Raw genomic sequence first — 17,532 nt, 5'->3', positions numbered from 1 at the left:
TCTGTGGAATTTCGTCCAATACAACACCAGCATTGCAGAAACCCCAGAGAAGTTCCCTGAAGAAGGAATTCTCTGAAGAAGAGTCATACGGATTCGAAACATTGACCCTGTTTCCCTCTCTGTAGATGCTGCCAGACCTGCTGAATTTTTCCAGAATTTTCTTTTTTTATTCAAGTTCCCTGAGGTGACCTTTTTCAAAAATGACATCCCTGTGGAGCAGTGACATTGCCCTGGCAGGATATCCCCTGGACTGATATTGCTCTGGGGCAATATCACATTTGGGTAACATTGCACAGAGTGATACTGCACCCACCCTCCCCCCACCTCCTGTTGTGACTTTGTGCTGGAATTATATTACCTGGGTGACGTAGAATTGTAGGATGATGCAGCTCAAAAGAGTCCTGCTCTTTCGACATACCCCTCAAATGTTTTCCCTTTTAGTACTTATCCAAATCCCTTTTCAAAATTATTATTGAATCTGCTTCCAATACCCCCATAGGTGCTGCATTCCAGCCTGTAATAAGGCGTTACATAAATAAAGTTATTCTCAACTCACCTCTGGTTCTTTTGCCAAATATTGGCATTCGATAAGATCATGACTAATCTGGTTGTTGTCTCAACTCCACTTTTGTGTCTGCCCCCCATGACAGATAGGTGAACCGAAATTAATGTGAGTTAGGATATGGGCGAGTGTCTTGGATGAGTTTAAGTTTATGGAAGGTGGAAAATGGTTTGCCAGCCAGGAACGTATTAGAATAATCAAGTCTAGATGTAACAAAGGCATGGATGAGGGTTTTGGCAGGAGATGAGAAGAGGCAGGAGGGTGGACTTGAGTGATGCTATAGAAGTGGAAATAGGCGGTCTTTGTGATGATGCAGATATGAGGTTGGAATTACATGAGGTCAAATATGATATCAAGATTGCCAACAGTTGTCTAAGAAACAGAGTTTGTGTCAGGAATTGAAAATAGTGGCTTCAGTCTTCCCAACATTAAGTTGAGGAAATGTTTGCCCATCCAGCAGTCTGATAATGTAGAGACAGTGAGGAGTTGAGAGAGGTAATGGTGGTGAGGTAGAGCTGTGTATTGTCAGTGTACATGTGAAACCTGATGTGTTTTTGGATGATATTGCTGAGGGGCACATTACCATTCCAGGGTCATTCAAGATTGACCACCTTGAATCCTTGTCGTTGTTGACAGGTTGTATCTCTTTTATTTTACAATGCTATAACATATTCTTTGTATTTTAACTCTTCACTTCTTGTATTGTAGCTTCTTTTATAACTGTATAAAACATATACTTTGCGCAAGCCATTCTCTAGTCCAAAGTTCAAATCTAATGTAAATTACTCACAACTTTGCTAATAAAGTCAAGAATCCTAAATTTTTTTCAACACCACCCCAAGTTGTCTTGTTATTCAATTATTATACCATATGTCAGCATCACAGACTAATATGCATATTCCACCAACATTTGCATTCGCTGTTCCCAATGCGGTTTCCTCTACATTGGGGAGACCAAACGCAGACTGGGTGACCGCTTTGCGGAACACCTTCGGTCTGTCTGCAAGCATGACCCAGGCCTCCCTGTTGCTTGCCATTTCAACACACCACCCTACTCTCATGCCCACATATTCGTCCTTGGCCTGCTGCAATGTTCCAGTGAAGCTCAACGCAAACTGGAGGAACAGCACCTCATCTTCCGACTAGGCACTTTACAGCCTTGCGGACTGAATATTGAGTTCAACAACTTTAGTTCATGAACTCTCTCCTCCATCCCCACCCCCTTTCCCATCCCCCCCTTCCAATAGTTTATATATATTTTTCTTTTCCCACCTATTTCCATTATTTTTAAATGTATTTCCATCCATTGTTTTATCTCTACCTTTTAGCCTATTTCGATCCCTTCCCCCCACCCCAGCCCCACTAGGGCTATCTGTCACTTACTCGTCCTGCTTTCTACCCTTAATGTCACCATTAGCACATTTCTTAGCTAATACCACCACTATCAACACCTCTTTGTCCTTTTATCTATGACATCTTTTGGTTATCTCCACCTATCACTGGCCCTCTATCCAGCTCTACCTGTCCCACCTCCCCTTAAACCAGCTTATATTTCACCTCTTTTCTATTTTTCCTTAGTTCTGTTGAAGAGTCATACGGACTTGAAACGTTAACTGTATTCCTCTCCGCAGATGCTGTCAGACCTGCTGAGTTTTTCCAGGTATTTTTGTTTTTGTTTCAGATTTCCAGCATCCGCAGTTTTTTGCTTTTATTTATATGAGTTGTGCTAGTTAGACAAGACACAACCTGTTGTTATTTTTTCTTTATTCTTTCGTGGGATGTGGGCATCTCTGATGAGGTCAGCATTTGTTGCCTGAAGTGGGGTAATTGAAATAATTCAATATTAAAACTGATGTTGAGATGTGCATTAACAGCTTTAAGTGTGGTTATGACAGCTCTTTTTAGGCATGATGGGAAATATAGTGAATCCTGTGAGAACTAGCTAAGAGTCACAAGCTCTAACCTAATGGCCTTTACAACTTGGGTAAACAAGGAGAGAAGGAAACACACAGGGAGTCATTAAGCTCCAGACAGGAACACATCCCTGCTGAGGCCAAATGCTGAAACTGTTGAGCTAACAGGGAACATCTACAGATCAAAAACCACCACTCTTGATTAGATGATGTATGTGTTAAGGCAATGCTGGTGATGGGTGATGGGGGTTATAACAAACAGTGTTTTGCTATATGAGAACCAAGGGCTTTAAAACTGTGACGCAGACATTGTATTGTCAGAAATCCTTGGAAAGCAACCAAAATGATCTCTCCAGCATACGTTTGAATAAAAGCAAAAATAAAAGCAAATTACTGCGGATGCTGGAAATCTGAAACTAAAAAATTGCTGGAAAAACTCAGCAGGCCTGACAACATCTGTGGAGAAAAAGACAGAGTTAACGTTTCGAGTCCATATGACTCTTCTTCAGAACTAAAGGGAAGTAAAAATGTGGTGAAATATATACTGCTCAAGGCGGGTGGGACAGGTGAAGCTGGATAGAAGGCCAGTGATAGGTGGGAGCAAAGGAGAGATTACAAAAGATGTCATAAACAAAAGGTCGAAGGGGTGTTGATGGTGGTGATACCGGCTAAAGGAGGTGCTAATGGTAACATTAACTCCCGGAAGCGACGGCTTACCAGCTGAGTTGTATTCAGCTCTGTGGGACTGGATCAGCCCAGACCTGCTAGAAGTGTATGAGAGTATACTCCTGGCTGGCAGCATGTCAGAATCCATGAGGAAAGGCATCACCCTCATCTACAAGCAGAAGGGGGAATGGGAGGAAATTAGAAATTGGTGACCCATTTCACTGTTGAATGTGGACTATAAGATTCTGTCCAAGGTCATCGCCAATTGGGTCAGGTCTACTTTGGAATTGGTGATTCACCCTGACCAGACCTGCGCTGTGCCCGGCAGGAAGATCTCTGACAGCCTCGCGCTGCTCAGGGATACGATTGCCTATGTACAGGACAGGGGTGTGGACACCTGCCTCATCAGCCTGGACCAGGAGAAGGCCTTTGACAGAATATCACACACCTACATGGTGGATGTGCTCTCTAAAATGGGGTTTGGGGACGGAATCCACAACTGAAGCCAACTGCTCTGCACTAACATCAGTAGCGCAGTCTCAATCAATGGGTGGGAATCAGATCGCTTTCCTATTAAATCTGGAGTCAGGCAGGGCTGCCCTCTCTCCCCTATCCTGTGTGTGTTGCAAAGAACCATTTTCTGAGTCCATCAGGAAGGATCCGGGCATAAGAGGAGTGACGATCCCAGGCAGTGGAGGCACTCAGGTCAAAGCCTCCCTGTACATGGACGATGTTGCCGTCTTCTGCTCGGATCCGCTGTCGGTGCACAGACTGATCCACATCTGTGGCCAGTTTGAACTGGCCTCAGGAGCCAAGGTAAATCGTGGCAAGTGCAAGGCCATGTTCTTCGGGAACTGGGCTGACCGATCCTTTGTCCCCTTCACCGTTAGGTCAGATGGCCTGAAGGTGCTGGGGATATGCATTAATACATGGAAGGAGCGAGTGGCTATGGTGGAAAGAAAACTGGGCATGTGGGAGCAACGCTCCCTCTCCATTGCGGGTAAGAACCTGGTCATCAGGTGTGAAGCACTCTTGGTGTTGCTGTACGTGGCGCAGGTCTGGCCCATTCCTCACTCCTGCGCGATGGCGATCACCCAAGCCATCTTCCGCTTTATCTGGAGGTCGAAAATGGATCATGTTCGCAGGGATGTGATGTACAAGCCTCTATATAAAGGCAGAAAAAAAGTGCCCAAAATTGCCCTCATCCTGATGGCCACCTTTGTGTGTGGCTGCATCAAGCTGTGCGTAGACCCTCGGTACGCAAACACCAAGTGTCACTACGCACTGATGTTCTACCTGTCTCGGTGTTGCGAAGGATGGGTCTGGCCACGCTGCCGTGGAACGCTCCACGTAGTTGGACCGTGCCATACCACCTGTCCCTCGTGGAAAGATTTATGCTGAGAAACACCTTTGACCACAAGTCCATCAGGCAGTGGTCGGCACGTAACGTCCTAGAGGCCATGTGGGAAAAGGAGATGGTGGATCCTGTCAGATGGTTCCCCGAGCAGACTGTCAAAGTCATTTGGCAGAATGCCTCATCGCCAGAACTTTCCAACAAGCACCAAGATGTAACTTGGCTGGTGGTGAGAAAGGCTCTCCCCGTCAGATCCTTCCAACATTCCAGGAGTCTCACCCCCTCTGCACATTGCCCTCGAGGTGGCTGTGGTGGGGAAGAGACCGTTGTTCACCTCCTTGTGGTATGTGCCTTTGCAAAGAAGGTCTGGAGAGAGATGCAGTGGTTGTTATCGAGGTTCATCCCAAGCAGTGCTGTGACACAGGACTCTGTGCTCTACGGGCTGTTCCCAGGGACACACACCGAGACAAACTTCAACTGCAGCTGGAGGATCATCAGCTCGGTCAAAGACTCTCTTTGGTCTGCCTGAAACTTGTTGGTCTTCCAGTGCAAAGTGTTGTCCCTGACCGAGTGTTGCAGACTAGCACATTCCAAGGTCCAGGACTACGTGCTGAGGGATGCACTAAAGCTTGGGGCAGCCGCTGCAAAGGTGCAGTAGGGATAGGTCGCTGTCTAAGACCTTTCTGCCATAGTGCACCGAGGGGCTAGGAATTGTATCGACCCCTCGGGTTGTACAACTCACAATAAATGTATGTAGTGAAAACTAAAGGTATCATAATTGTATTGAAGCACCTCAGAGTGCAACATGATGTATGTCGATATATCTAATCGCATTGCACTGTCTGTAATGAGCATATTGAAATGACTAATATTCAGTGATTGTGTTGAAACACCTCATGATCCATGTGTAAAATTTGAACCCGATTGCACTTTTTGTGATGGCCATTTAGAAATGTTTTGTAATGTTCTTTCAGATATTTTATGAATAAAGTATATTTTTCCAAAAATAAAACTCTGTCTTTCTCTCTGCAGATGCTGTCAGACTGGTTGAGCTTTTCCAGCAATTTTTGTTTATGGTTGAATAAAACCCTTGCTTACAGAAGACTCACAGTTTTGAGTGATCTCATCTTTATACCACAACATTGCCCACCCCTAATCGCCTTTGAACTGCCCAGAAGGAAAAAACAGTAAAAACTGAGAAATAGGAATACTTGTCCAAGCTGGTCTTGTATTAAAATGGAATACCAATAAAAACTGGGAAATAAGAGCACAGGTCCAAGCTGATTTTTTCCTTCTAGGTGAGTAGTTTGCTAGGCCATTGCAGAGGGCAGTTAAGAGTCTGGAGTCACATGTAGGCCAGACCAGGTAAGGACAGCAGATTTCCTTCCCTAAAGGAGCATCAGTGAACCAGATGGGTTTTTACAACAATCAATAGTTTCATGCCTGTCTCTTTATGGGGTATGTGGAACATTCCTTGTTCCAGTCCTACTCCGGCCCCCTCCCACAACTCTTTCTCCGGTACATCGATGACTGCTTCGGTGCTGCTTCATGCTCTCGTCTGGACCTGGAAAAATGCATTAATTTTGCTTCCAATTTCCACCCCTCCATCATTTTCACATGGTCCATCTCTGATACTTCCCTTCCCTTCCTTGACCTCTCTGTCTCAATTTCTGGTGATAGACTGTCCACCAATATTCATTACAAGCCTACCGACTCCCACAGCTACCTCGACTACAGCTCCTCACACCCCGCTTCCTGTAAGGACTCTATCCCATTCTCTCAGTTCCTCCACCTCCGTCGCATCTGTTCTGATGATGCCACTTTCAAAAAGTTCCTCTGACATGTCCTCCTTCTTCCTTAACCGAGGTTTTCCACCCACGATGGTTGACAGGGCTTTCAATCGTGTCCGGCCCATCTCCCACGCATCTGCCCTCACATCTTCCTCTCCCTCCCAGAACCATGATAGGGTCCCCCTTGTCCTCACCAGCCTCCGCATTCAAAGGATCATCCTCCGCCATTTCCGCCAACTCCAGCATGATGCCACCACCAAACACATCTTCCCTTCACCCACCCTGGCAGCATTCCGCAGGGATCGTTCCCTCCAGGACACCCTGGTCCACTCCTCCATCACCCCCTACACCTCAACCCCCTCCCGCGGCACCTTCCCATGCAACCGCAGAAGGTGCAACACCTGCCCCTTTACTTCCCCTCTCCTCACCGTCCAAGGGCCCAAACACTCCTTTCAAGTGAAGCAGCATTTCATTTGCACTTCCCTCAATTTAGTCTACTGCATTCGATGCTCCCAATGCGGTTTCCTCTACATTGGAGAGACCAAACGCAGACTGGGTGACCGCTTTGCAGAACACCTTCGGTCTAACTGCAAGCATGACCCAGACCTCCCTGTCGCTTGCCATTTCAACACTCCACCTGCTCTCATGCCCACATGTCCATCCTTGGCCTGCTGCAATGTTCCAGTGAAGCTCAACACAAACTAGAGGAACAGCACCTCATCTTCCGACTAGGTACTTTACAGCCTTCCGGACTGAATATTGAGTTCAACAATTTTAGATCATGAACTCTCTCCTCCATCCCCACCCCCTTTCCGATCCCCTTTTTTTCCAATAATTTCTATAAATTTTTCTTTTCCCACCTATTTCCATTATTTTTAAATGTATTTCCATCCATTGTTTTATCTCTACCTTTTAGCCTATTTTGATCCCTTCCCCCCACCCCACCCCCACTAGGGCTATCTGTACCTTGCTCGTCCTGCTTTCTACCCTTAATGTCACCTATTAGCACATGCCTTAGATAATATCACCACCTTCAACACCTCTTTGACCTTTTGTCTATGACATCTTTTGGCTATCTCCACCTATCATTGGCCCTCTATCCAGCTCTACCTGTCCCACCCACCCCCCCTTAAACCAGCTTATATTTAACCTCTTTTCTATTTTTTCTTAGTTCTGTTGAAGAGTCATACGGACTCAAAACGTTAACTGTGTTCCTCTCCACAGACGCTGCCAGACCTGCTGAGTTTTTCCAGGTATTTTTATTTTTGTTTCGGATTTCCAGCATCTGCAGTTTTTTGCTTTTATCTTAATGATAGTTTCATGGTCACCATTACTGAGATCAGCTTGATATTCCAGATTTATCAATTGAATTCAAATTCCACTAGCTGCTGTGATGGAATTTAAACTCATGCATTAACCTGGGCCTTTGGATTACTGGTCTAGTGGCATTACCTGTATGCCACTGCCTCTCCGTAGTCCTGAAAATGAAAAGAGATGTGACATTGGCAGCATCCCAATGAAAACAGGTCCAAAGTATTCATTTATTGCCTCAGCCACGCCTTCTGCTTTCACAAGATGTGCCCTGATAGCCCCCTCCCTCCTTAAAGCAGCTTATATTTCACCCCTCTCCTAATATTACTCAGTTCTGCTGAAGGGTCATGAGGTCTCGAAACGTCAACTCTTTTCTTCTCCGCCGATGCTGCCAGACCTGCTGAGTTTTTCCAGGTAATTCTGTTTTTGCGCTGACTGCAGTGTCTGACATTGTCCTTCAGGGTTCAGCCCAGTGGGAATTGCTCCCTCTCTGATTGGACAGGTTTGCAAGGTGCTCCTAATGATGCCCTATGATTGTCTTACATTCCGCTGCTATGAATGGTCAGCAATTTTCTGATAAGTGATTGGTCAAAACTTCTTCAATACTGCACTATGATTGATCATTGTTGTTACTGCTTTATTCGTTGATTGGATGATCTGTCTAGCCTTCCATTGATTGGCTGATCTGTCCAGCCTGCCGTTGATTGGCTGGCTGTTAGTGGCTCTCCTTCTGCTGGGCGCCATTTTGGCTGAGGCGGTGAAAGAAGTGAAGTGAAGATGGTGGCGTTCTGGAGGCAAGCCGGCCTGAGGTACAGCTCGAGGCCGGGGATAGAAACCGGGCGGGGGGCGAACTGGCGTCCTCCACATCCCCCAGGAGGGGGGCGGATAGCCGGCTGGGTGTGAGGGCACCTTGTGGTTCAGCCGGGCTGGAGGTCACTGCGGGCGGGGAAGCGGTGAGCAGCCGCCTGGAGGCCGCGCCGGCCCACACACCGCGAGAGTTACCGCCCGGCCAGTGTAAAATACACATCAGTGCCGGCTGCACCATGTGGGGTAGGAGTACAGCACCTTTGGGTGCCCAATGCACCATGTAGGGGAGGGGTACAGCACCTTTGGGCGCCCAATGCACCATGTAGGGGAAGGGTACAGCACCTTTGGGTGCCCAATGCACCATGTAGGGGAGGGGTACAGCACCTTTGGGTGCCCAATGCACCACGTAGGGGAGGGGTACAGCACCTTTGGGTGCCCAATGCACCATGTAGGGGAAGGGTACAGCACCTTTGGGTGCCAGTTGTGCTATGAAGGGAAGCAGTGTCAGTGGAAGAAGCTTTACAAAATTGTAGTTAACCTGGTCAGATTTTATGACCCCAGTTCCATGGCTTCTATAGTGACACCCAGTGTGGAAGATTTCCCTTTATAATTGCATGGGTGTATTAGCAGCACTAATTAATGTATTAAAATGGATATCCCTAAATCATTAAGACTAGTGGGGAAACTTAACGATGAAGGCAATACAGTGTTCATGGTCAAAACATTGGCATAGCTCGTCTGTTCTGCCTCAATAACTGTAAGACAGGGGTGGGGAACCTTTTTCTTACCAAGGGCCACTCTCACATAGACAAAATCAGTTGTGGCCCCCCCACAAGAGAATACAGAAACGTTCAACTCGCCCACTGCTTTAATGCGATGGCCGAGTTTGCTTTTCCTGAATGAGTAGCACAGCTTCTGTGTCTTGATCACAGCACTCCATAAATTCAGATCAATGTTTTGCTTGCTTTCCTTTCCCAGTTTCTGCCTGTTTCTCTCTCTCTCCTTTCCCACTCTCTGCCTATTTCTCTCTCTCTCCCACTCTCTATTTCTCTCTCTCTCCTTTCCCACTCTCTATTTCTCTCTCTCTCCTTTCCCACTCTCTATTTCTCTCTCTCTCCTTTCCCACTCTCTATTTCTCTCTCTCTCCTTTCCCACTCTCTATTTCTCTCTCTCTCCTTTCCCACTCTCTGCCTGTTTCTCTCTCTCTCTCTCTCCTTTCCCACTCTCTGCCTGTTTCTCTCTCTCTCTCTCCTTTCCCACTCTCTGCCTGTTTTTCTCTCTCTCCCACTCTCTGCCTGTTTCTCCTTTCCCACGCTCTGCCTGTTTCTCTCTCTCTCCTTTCCCACTCTGTCTGCCTGTTTCTCTCTCTCTCCTTTCCCACTCTGTCTGCCTGTTTCTCTCTCTCTCCTTTCCCACTCTGTCTGCCTGTTTCTTTCTCTCTCTCTCTCCTTTCCCACTCTGTCTGCCTGTTTCTCTCTCTCCTTTCCCACTCTGTCTGCCTGTTTCTTTCTCTCTCTCTCTCCTTTCCCTCTCTGCCTGTTTCTCTCTCTCTCCTTTCCCACTCTGTCTGCCTGTCTCTCTCTCCTTTCCCACTCTGTCTGCCTGTTTCTCTCTCTCTCCTTTCCCACTCTGTCTGCCTGTTTCTCTCTCTCTCCTTTCCCACTCTGTCTGCCTGTTTCTCTCTCTCTCCTTTCCCACTCTGTCTGCCTGTTTCTCTCTCTCTCCTTTCCCACTCTGTCTGCCTGTTTCTCTCTCTCTCCTTTCCCACTCTGTCTCTCCCTCCTTTTCTCCCCCCGCCCCGGGTTACTCGCAATTCACCACCCGATCGGCAGCTTCCCGCTCCTGGTCCCGGATCTGGGGCCTCGCTCTCTGCTCACAGCCTGGGTCTCGGGTGACTGCAGCCGAGACTCAGGCATCAGAACATGGCGGGGCTGGCCCAGAGTGCGGCATGTGGTTGAAATTTCCCCACGGGCCGGAGGTTCTCCACCCCTGCTGTAAGGTGTTGACTGTGGCTCGGTGTGTCGCCTCTGGTTCAGAAGACTCTGGCTTCAAGCCCCACTTCAACACACAACCTAGGTGGACATTCCAGCGCATTCCAGAGGGCATCTTTTGGATTTGCTGTTAAATCAAGTCTATCTTCTCAGGAGGACATAAAAGATCCAATTGCACTACTTGCAAGAAGAGCAGAGGTGTTCAAAGGTATTTTGTTGATTGGAAAGTGTTTCAGGACCAGCTGAAGTTGTCAAACTTGTTTTTTGGAGGGAAACAGAAATCTGATCCACAAGACAGTGGAAATATCCTCACGTTGGCCCCACCCCATGACAGAAAACAGTGTTTCACCCCAATAGTCAGCAATTTTTGGAAATGTGTATTTGACTATGACAGCTGGGTGAACTGGACAGCAACTTGGAGGATGCTGTGGTCTCTTTCTCCTTATGTGTGTGTATGTGAGTTTAATGGGTGCTTTTGTTTGGGGGGTGTATTTGTTCGGAGTCAAGTGAATGGCTGAAGGCGAAGAGCACCACACTGTTCATCTGAGTCACATACTCATGCAGCAGAAAAGGGGCACTGGGGAGATAAGGTGATGCAGTTACAAGTTAATAAGGAATGAAGAGTAACGTGGAGCCCATCGAGAAAGACCTAAAGATTTCTTTGAGATGCAGTTGTGAAATTAAAAATATTTAGGATAGAAGTTTAATATATTTTGCTTGCTGTAGGAGAGACATCCTATGTCTTTGTATTGTGAAGCATTGAGGAATTCTTAAAAGCGCGCACACTTATTTCTGTCAGTAGAGTCTCTTGGCAGTTGTTTTTGTTTCTAGACCTCCAGTACTGTATCAATGAGAGTGCTGCTTTTGACACTGCTGTGTGAGGCCTGTCTGAATTCTGTACCATCTGCCCAGCCTTGAGGCAGGGCAATCCCTAATAATCTATATATGCAGAGCGCAGATTGTTCGCCCTTCTACAGAACCCACCTGATTTAACATTTGTTTGAAATCGATGTGCAAATCAGGTGGGCTCTATAAAAGGCAGGCAGTCTGGTTACTGGCCAGCTGATGAAGGTTTTGCCCCACAAAACCTGGATTGTGTTTGAAGAGAGAGCTGCATAAACGGGTGAGGTTAGAGTTGGTTACAGTTCTGTTACTTGTCAGGGAAATTCTAATTGAAAGTAATTTATATAGCGCCTTTCGAGACTGCAAAACATAACAAAACACTTTGGTTTTAAGTACTTTAGAAATGTAATGTAGCATGTGGTGAAGGGGTACAGCACCTTTGCGTACCAGTTACACCATGGGTGGGAGATGTGCAGCATTTTATACTTAGAAAGTGGCCACAAATGACTGTGATCATGACCAGGCAATTTGTTTTACTGATATTACTGCATAAACATTGGCCAGGATACCTGTGAAAACTTCTCTACTCTTCTTTGCAATAGAATTTTTCTGTAGAATTTTTTGTTCCCATCTGAGGGAAAGAAGGTCTCAATTGAATGTTCGATCCAAAAGATGGCATCTCTGACAGCACCACACTCCCTCAGTACTGAGTGTCAGCTGGATTATGTGCACAAGTCTATAGAGTGGGGCATGAAGCCAGAAACCTCTGACCTGGAGACATGAGAGCCACAGCTGAGTGTGTTAGCAAAATATCCCAAGCATAGTATTAACAGGTAAAATTTCTCACTTCCATTTTAGTATGAATAGATTAAACTAGCTTGGAGATTTGGTGATGGCACAGTTGGTCTCTTCCTTGCCTGTCATTTCTTTATGTATGGGAGGATGAAAAAATTTTGTTGCAATTATGACTTTGTTCTGGCTGCAGTGACCCTGCCCCAGCTGGTGGCAAGTTTCAAATTGGGGATACCGAAGCCAGGAAACTAGACCTATTTCAATAGTAGCAAGCTGCTGTAAAGGGCAGCATTAATGTTCTGAAAAAAAGAGATCAAAAGAATAGAAAATCCTAACTTATAAAAACCATCAAGCTAAAGGTAGTTTTAAATAAAGAAAATCATTATTCCTTATATAATTTGATGTAGACATAATCCAGAAATCAAAATAGGGAATGATCAAACTTAAACATTTTCTGCTCGGGTAAAAGTGGGCCTATCTATTCTTCCATTATTCTGGTTGAGTTTATCTTTTTTTATCTGAGTGGAACAAGTGAAGTTGAACAAAAGGATGAAAGTGATTAATCCTACACAGTACATAGTTTGGAGCCCAGATATTGGCCTTTAAAGCTTTATAGTGACACCAAAGCTTCACTAAATGTAGAATTTCTGTGGCCAAATTTTTGCATTACATTTGAGCCAAGAACTCAAGGACCATTTTGATTATCTTCCTCCCTGCAGCTACATTCAGTACTCTCGAATCTGTGCACAAGCGGTGAGGGCTGCCCTAAAGCCCCAGTACCAAGCAGAGGCAAAGAAAGCGGCAGATGTAAATGTTAAAGTCAGCAAGCTGAAAGCGTAAGTACTGCATTGTCCTCTTTGGGGATTAGTGTGGGGGGAAAATTCTTCAAATTCGGGTGGTTTTCTTTAAAAAGCAAAATGCAGCATACTGAACTTAGCAGTGGGATAGCTTGGGAATGCACCTTGTTTACAAAAGGCATTTGAACCGTAGAATGTTGTAGCCAGAAACAGTTTCCGTATGAGCCATTTAGACTAATCCCCCTCTCCTGCTTAAGTATTTAACTCCCTTGTTAGAAGGGTCCACTGTTCTGATGGTGTTTAACAAGCAATTAGTTGCTCTTGCTAAGAATGTGGATTTTAAGATGTAACAGAATTGTAAATTTAATTGTTAATTTGTATTAAATGCAAACAAAGACTCCCTTTATCTCAATGTGGGGTAGATATTGGATATTTGTTCCCTTCCTGGTGATAGCAGAGGCATCTACTGTTTCATTAATCATCATCTCCCTTTATAGAACTTTTACCAAAAAAAATGCATGATTAAAGTTCAGGCATGAAGCTGAAAGGTTTCCTTTCTCCCCCAGAGCTCTCCTTTCCTGGAGACAGTAACTGTGCTGCTCTGTAGTCTTCAGCCCTCTTTTAAATCATGTAATTCACTGCCATTCCTGGGGACCCATTTCTCCACCAACTACTGCTCATTTCCTGGCCAACAGCAAAAGACCAATTGTGATGGTCAGGTCAACTAATTTGGCAAAGAAGAGGGTTGAACCTCATCAACATCAGGGGTTACTGTGTACAGTGAGCCATTGGGAGGTTTATTGTAAGATGCTATAACCAAAAAAGGATATAACACAGATGGAGACCATTTGGCCCATTGTGCCTATGCTGGCTGTCCAATTGATTCTCTGCTCTTTCCCCTTAGCCCTGTAAAAGTTTTTCCTTCAAGTTTTTATTCAATTCTCTTTCTCGTGTCACAATTGAATCTTCCACCACCTTTTCAGGCAGTGCATTCCAAATCTTAACAATTTGCCGCATGTTTAAAAAAAATAAATTCCTTCTTCATGCCTCTTTGTTTTGCCAATCACCTTAATTCTGCCATCTGGTTACTGATCCTTGTGCCACTAGAAACAGATTCTCCTTATTATATCAGAACCATTCACTGCTGTCAAACCTCCTCCTAGCCTTCTCTTTTCTAAAGAGAACAACCCCCAGTCTCTCCACATAACTGAAGCCCCTCCTCCCAGGTACCATTCTAATAAATCTCTGCTGTACCCTCTCTAATGCCTTTTTAAAGTGTGGTGCCCAGAATTGAGCACAGTACTCCAGCTGAGGCCTAACCAGTGTTTTATAAATGTTTATCTTGCTTTTGTACTCTGTGCCTCTCTTAATAAAGCTTTAATAACCTTCTCAACTTGATCGCCACCTTCACTGATTTGTGGACATGTACCCCCAGGTGTCTTTGTTTCTGTGACCCCTTAACATTGAGGAGAGACAATATAAATGAAATGGTACATTTTTCCTATCAAAATGTATCACTTCCCACTTCTGCTATCGGCCTCTATAGCGATTGTAATGTTAAAAATAAATTTGAACTTCCATTTAATAGCCGAAAGAATGACACAAAAATTGTGTTTTAAAACTTCCTGTAACAAATGACTAAAAGCACTCTTGACTAAACACTACTTTCTTTTTGTAGGCAAGGTATACTTTGAACCACAGAAGGAACATTCCCCTTTTATACTTAACACCCATTGCACTCTCCACGGAATTACAGTAATCTTAGCAAACGGGCCACAGTTCCCATCTTCATTTTGCCGAGTAGCAAGTTTGAGTGACCATCTCCAGGCACTTTGCTCAGCTTTTGGAGAGTTCCTTAAACCCACTATCAGCAGTAAAGCTTGTTCCAATGATTTTTCTTCTCCTTGGCCATATCAGAACAAATCTCCCAGAATCTGTAGGATGTGTATCTTCCACTAGATGCAAAGTCAAGCTGCCTTTTCTCTCTGCTAACCGTTCGGAACCTCTGTTATCTCTCTGTGGTATTCATCGATTTGTTGGGGAACTGTAACCTGATCTCAAAAATGGCTTCCTCTGCCCTCTTCCCCATGGTAACGTGAAACACATTAATCTTGCACCCAGGTAGAAATGTTAATTAGCTAATTTTGATCCCAACCCCCTTTCATCTTAGAAGTAAATGGATGGTTTGCAGCACAACTATTTACAACCCGATACCAGGAGAACTCGTTCTACTCATTGTAAACCTAGAGAATGCTAGGTTGTTTCCAAGGGTAAATATGTTGCACCTTCTCAGTAAAACAATCTAAACTTTCCTTTGATCTCGAACGATGAAACCACTGAGGCTTACTGTCAGACAGACTGCAGAACAGGTCATATGACCCCCTTCATTTACCCTAAATTTAAAGCTTATAAACCTCATAATTATAACACTTCTCTGCATTAAAGTTCATCTGTCATGTCTTTGTTTATTTCACCAATCGTTGCCCTCCTAAAACCTGTTACTATCTTCCTTGTTACTACATGTATAGCCAAGTCTTATATATCTATAGTACTGACTCCTGAGGAACATCACTATATACCTCCCTCCAATCTGGAGAGGAACTGTTTACAACTACACCCTGATTTCTGTCCCTTAGACAGTTTTGTAGCCATGCTGCCACTGTCTCTTGAACTTTGCTAATAAGTCTTTGTCAAATATGCTTTGAAAGTTCAGACACATCTTGTCAACTACACTACCTCCTTGCTCTTGTTACTTCATCAAAGATCTCAATCAGGTTTGTTGAACACAATTTTAACATCCGTGCTGATTTTCATTTATTAGCCAAATATTTTCAAATGCCAATTAATTTTGTGCCAGATTATTGAATCTGAAAGTCTCCCCATGTTTGATAAGCTAAATGGCCTGCTGTTGCTAGGTTTATTTCTCTCCCTTTTTTTTTTAAAGAGTTGTAACATTTGCAATCCTCCCGTCCTCTGGCAGCACCCCCTTATTCAAGAAGCATTGCGAGATTGTGGTCAGAATTGCCACAATTTCCATTCTTCCCTCAATAACCTAGGATGCATCCCATTCGGACCCGATGACTTTCCAACTTTGAGGACTGCTAACCTTTCAAGTACCTCCTCTCATCTGTTATATTCCATCCAATATCACTCCTAACTTCTCCTTTGTTACATTGACAGCATCCTCTTCTCTAGTGGAGAAGTGCAAAGTATTCATTTAATAGCCCAGTCGTATCAGCTGCCTCCAAGATTATCTCCTTTATATCGTCCCTAATTGGCACCCCTTAATTTTTATTACCCTTTTACTATTTGTATTTATAAGACTTATTTTCTAATCTCTTCTCTTACCTTATTTTTGTCCTTCTATTTCCTTTTAAGATCTCCTCTGTAATTCCTATTTTCAGCTTGGTTCTGTACTGTATTATCACTATACAATCCTTATCTTATACGATGGCCTCTGGTTATTTTCCTTTACCCATAGAAATGTGTCTGCTTGGAACCTTTGAAGTCGTGTTCATGTACTGTTTTGGCAACCAGTTTTGGATTCCAATTCACCTGGGTCAGATTCCTTCCCAACTCGCTAAAGTTAGTCCTCCTCCAATTAAGTGTGCTAATTGTGTTTAATTTACCCTAGGACATGAGCAGCTTCCACAGACTTGAGCTTTTGAATATGAGAACACTTTGACCCATCATCCTGAAAGATGGAATTGCAAATCCACTTGAAGACTGTGTCTGCAAAACTGACCAAATGCTAATTAAAAATATAGATCTTATTTAAAACAACATTTGTCTGTTTTTCTTTGGAAGGAGATGGTGATGTAACTTATTTGTGAATTGTATTGAGTAAGCTGGATGATGTGTGGGGTCATTGTGGCTGGAAAATCTAATGTTATTGGTCCCTTCTTCCACATTTTAACTTCCTCTTTAGCATATGTTAAAAGTTAATGCCCCATTTGAGTCATTGACAAGTACTGTTCTGCTGTTATAAAAAAAATAAAAACAAAAAACTGCGGATGCTGGAGATCCAAAACAAAAACAGAATTACCTGGAAAAACTCAGCAGGTCTGGCAGCATTGGCGGAGAAGAAAAGAGTTGACGTTTCGAGTCCTCATGACCCTTCAACAGAACTGAGTAATATTAGGAGAGGGGTGAAATATAAGCTGGTTTAAAGGGGGGGTGGGGGGAGAGAAGTGGGGTGGGGGGGTGGGTTGGTGTTGTAGGGACAAGCAAGCAGTGATAGGAGGAGATAATCAAAATATGTCACAGACAAAAGAACAAAGAGGTGTTGAAGGTGGCGATATTATCTAAGAGAATGCTAATTAAGAATGGATGGCAGGACACTCGAGGTACAGCTCTAGTGGGGGTGGGGTGGAAAGACTTAACAGGGCATAAAAGGTATAGATTTAAAAATAATGGAAATAGGTGGGAAAAGAAAAATCTATATAAATTATTGGAAAAAACAAAAGGAAGGGGGGAAGAAACGGAAAGGGGGTGGGGATGGAGGAGGGAGTTCAAGATCTAAAGTTGTTGAATTCAATATTCAGTCCGGAAGGCTGTAAAGTGACTAGTCGGAAGATGAGGTGCTGTTCTTCCAGCTGTTCTGCTGTCATCAGTCTCATGAGACACCAGCAGTCATACTTAGTAAAAAATGAGAAATCCTATAGCCAATTCAAGGAAAACTGAGAAATTCCTCTGATTCCTTATTG

The 17,532-nt window shown here is 44.4% G+C and overlaps 1 protein-coding gene across 1 annotated transcript; it reads left to right on the top strand.

The window, feature by feature from the left end:
* The first annotated feature begins 7,532 nt into the window (after nt 1-7,532).
* On the top strand, nt 7,533-16,609 carry atp5f1e (ATP synthase F1 subunit epsilon). The gene is made up of 3 exons (XM_078555470.1): nt 7,533-8,405; nt 12,749-12,865; nt 16,461-16,609. The coding sequence occupies exons 1-3, from the start codon at nt 8,374-8,376 to the stop codon at nt 16,465-16,467; spliced, it is 156 nt and encodes a 51-aa protein (XP_078411596.1). The 5' UTR covers nt 7,533-8,373; the 3' UTR covers nt 16,468-16,609.
* The last annotated feature ends 923 nt before the right edge of the window (nt 16,610-17,532 follow it).

This window comes from Cetorhinus maximus, chromosome 13 (assembly GCF_964194155.1).
Source record: "Cetorhinus maximus chromosome 13, sCetMax3.hap1.1, whole genome shotgun sequence".
Lineage (NCBI taxonomy): Eukaryota > Metazoa > Chordata > Chondrichthyes > Lamniformes > Cetorhinidae > Cetorhinus > Cetorhinus maximus.
The sequence above is the reverse complement of the archived record's forward strand: the minus strand, read 5'-3'. Positions and strand labels throughout refer to the sequence as shown.

Coding starts and splice junctions, on each gene's coding strand:
- atp5f1e (XM_078555470.1), top strand. CDS start 8,374: ATGGTGGCGTTCTGGAGGCAAGCCGGCCTGAG. Junction 8,406..12,748: donor TGGAGGCAAGCCGGCCTGAG/GTACAGCTCGAG, acceptor TCCTCCCTGCAG/CTACATTCAGTACTCTCGAA.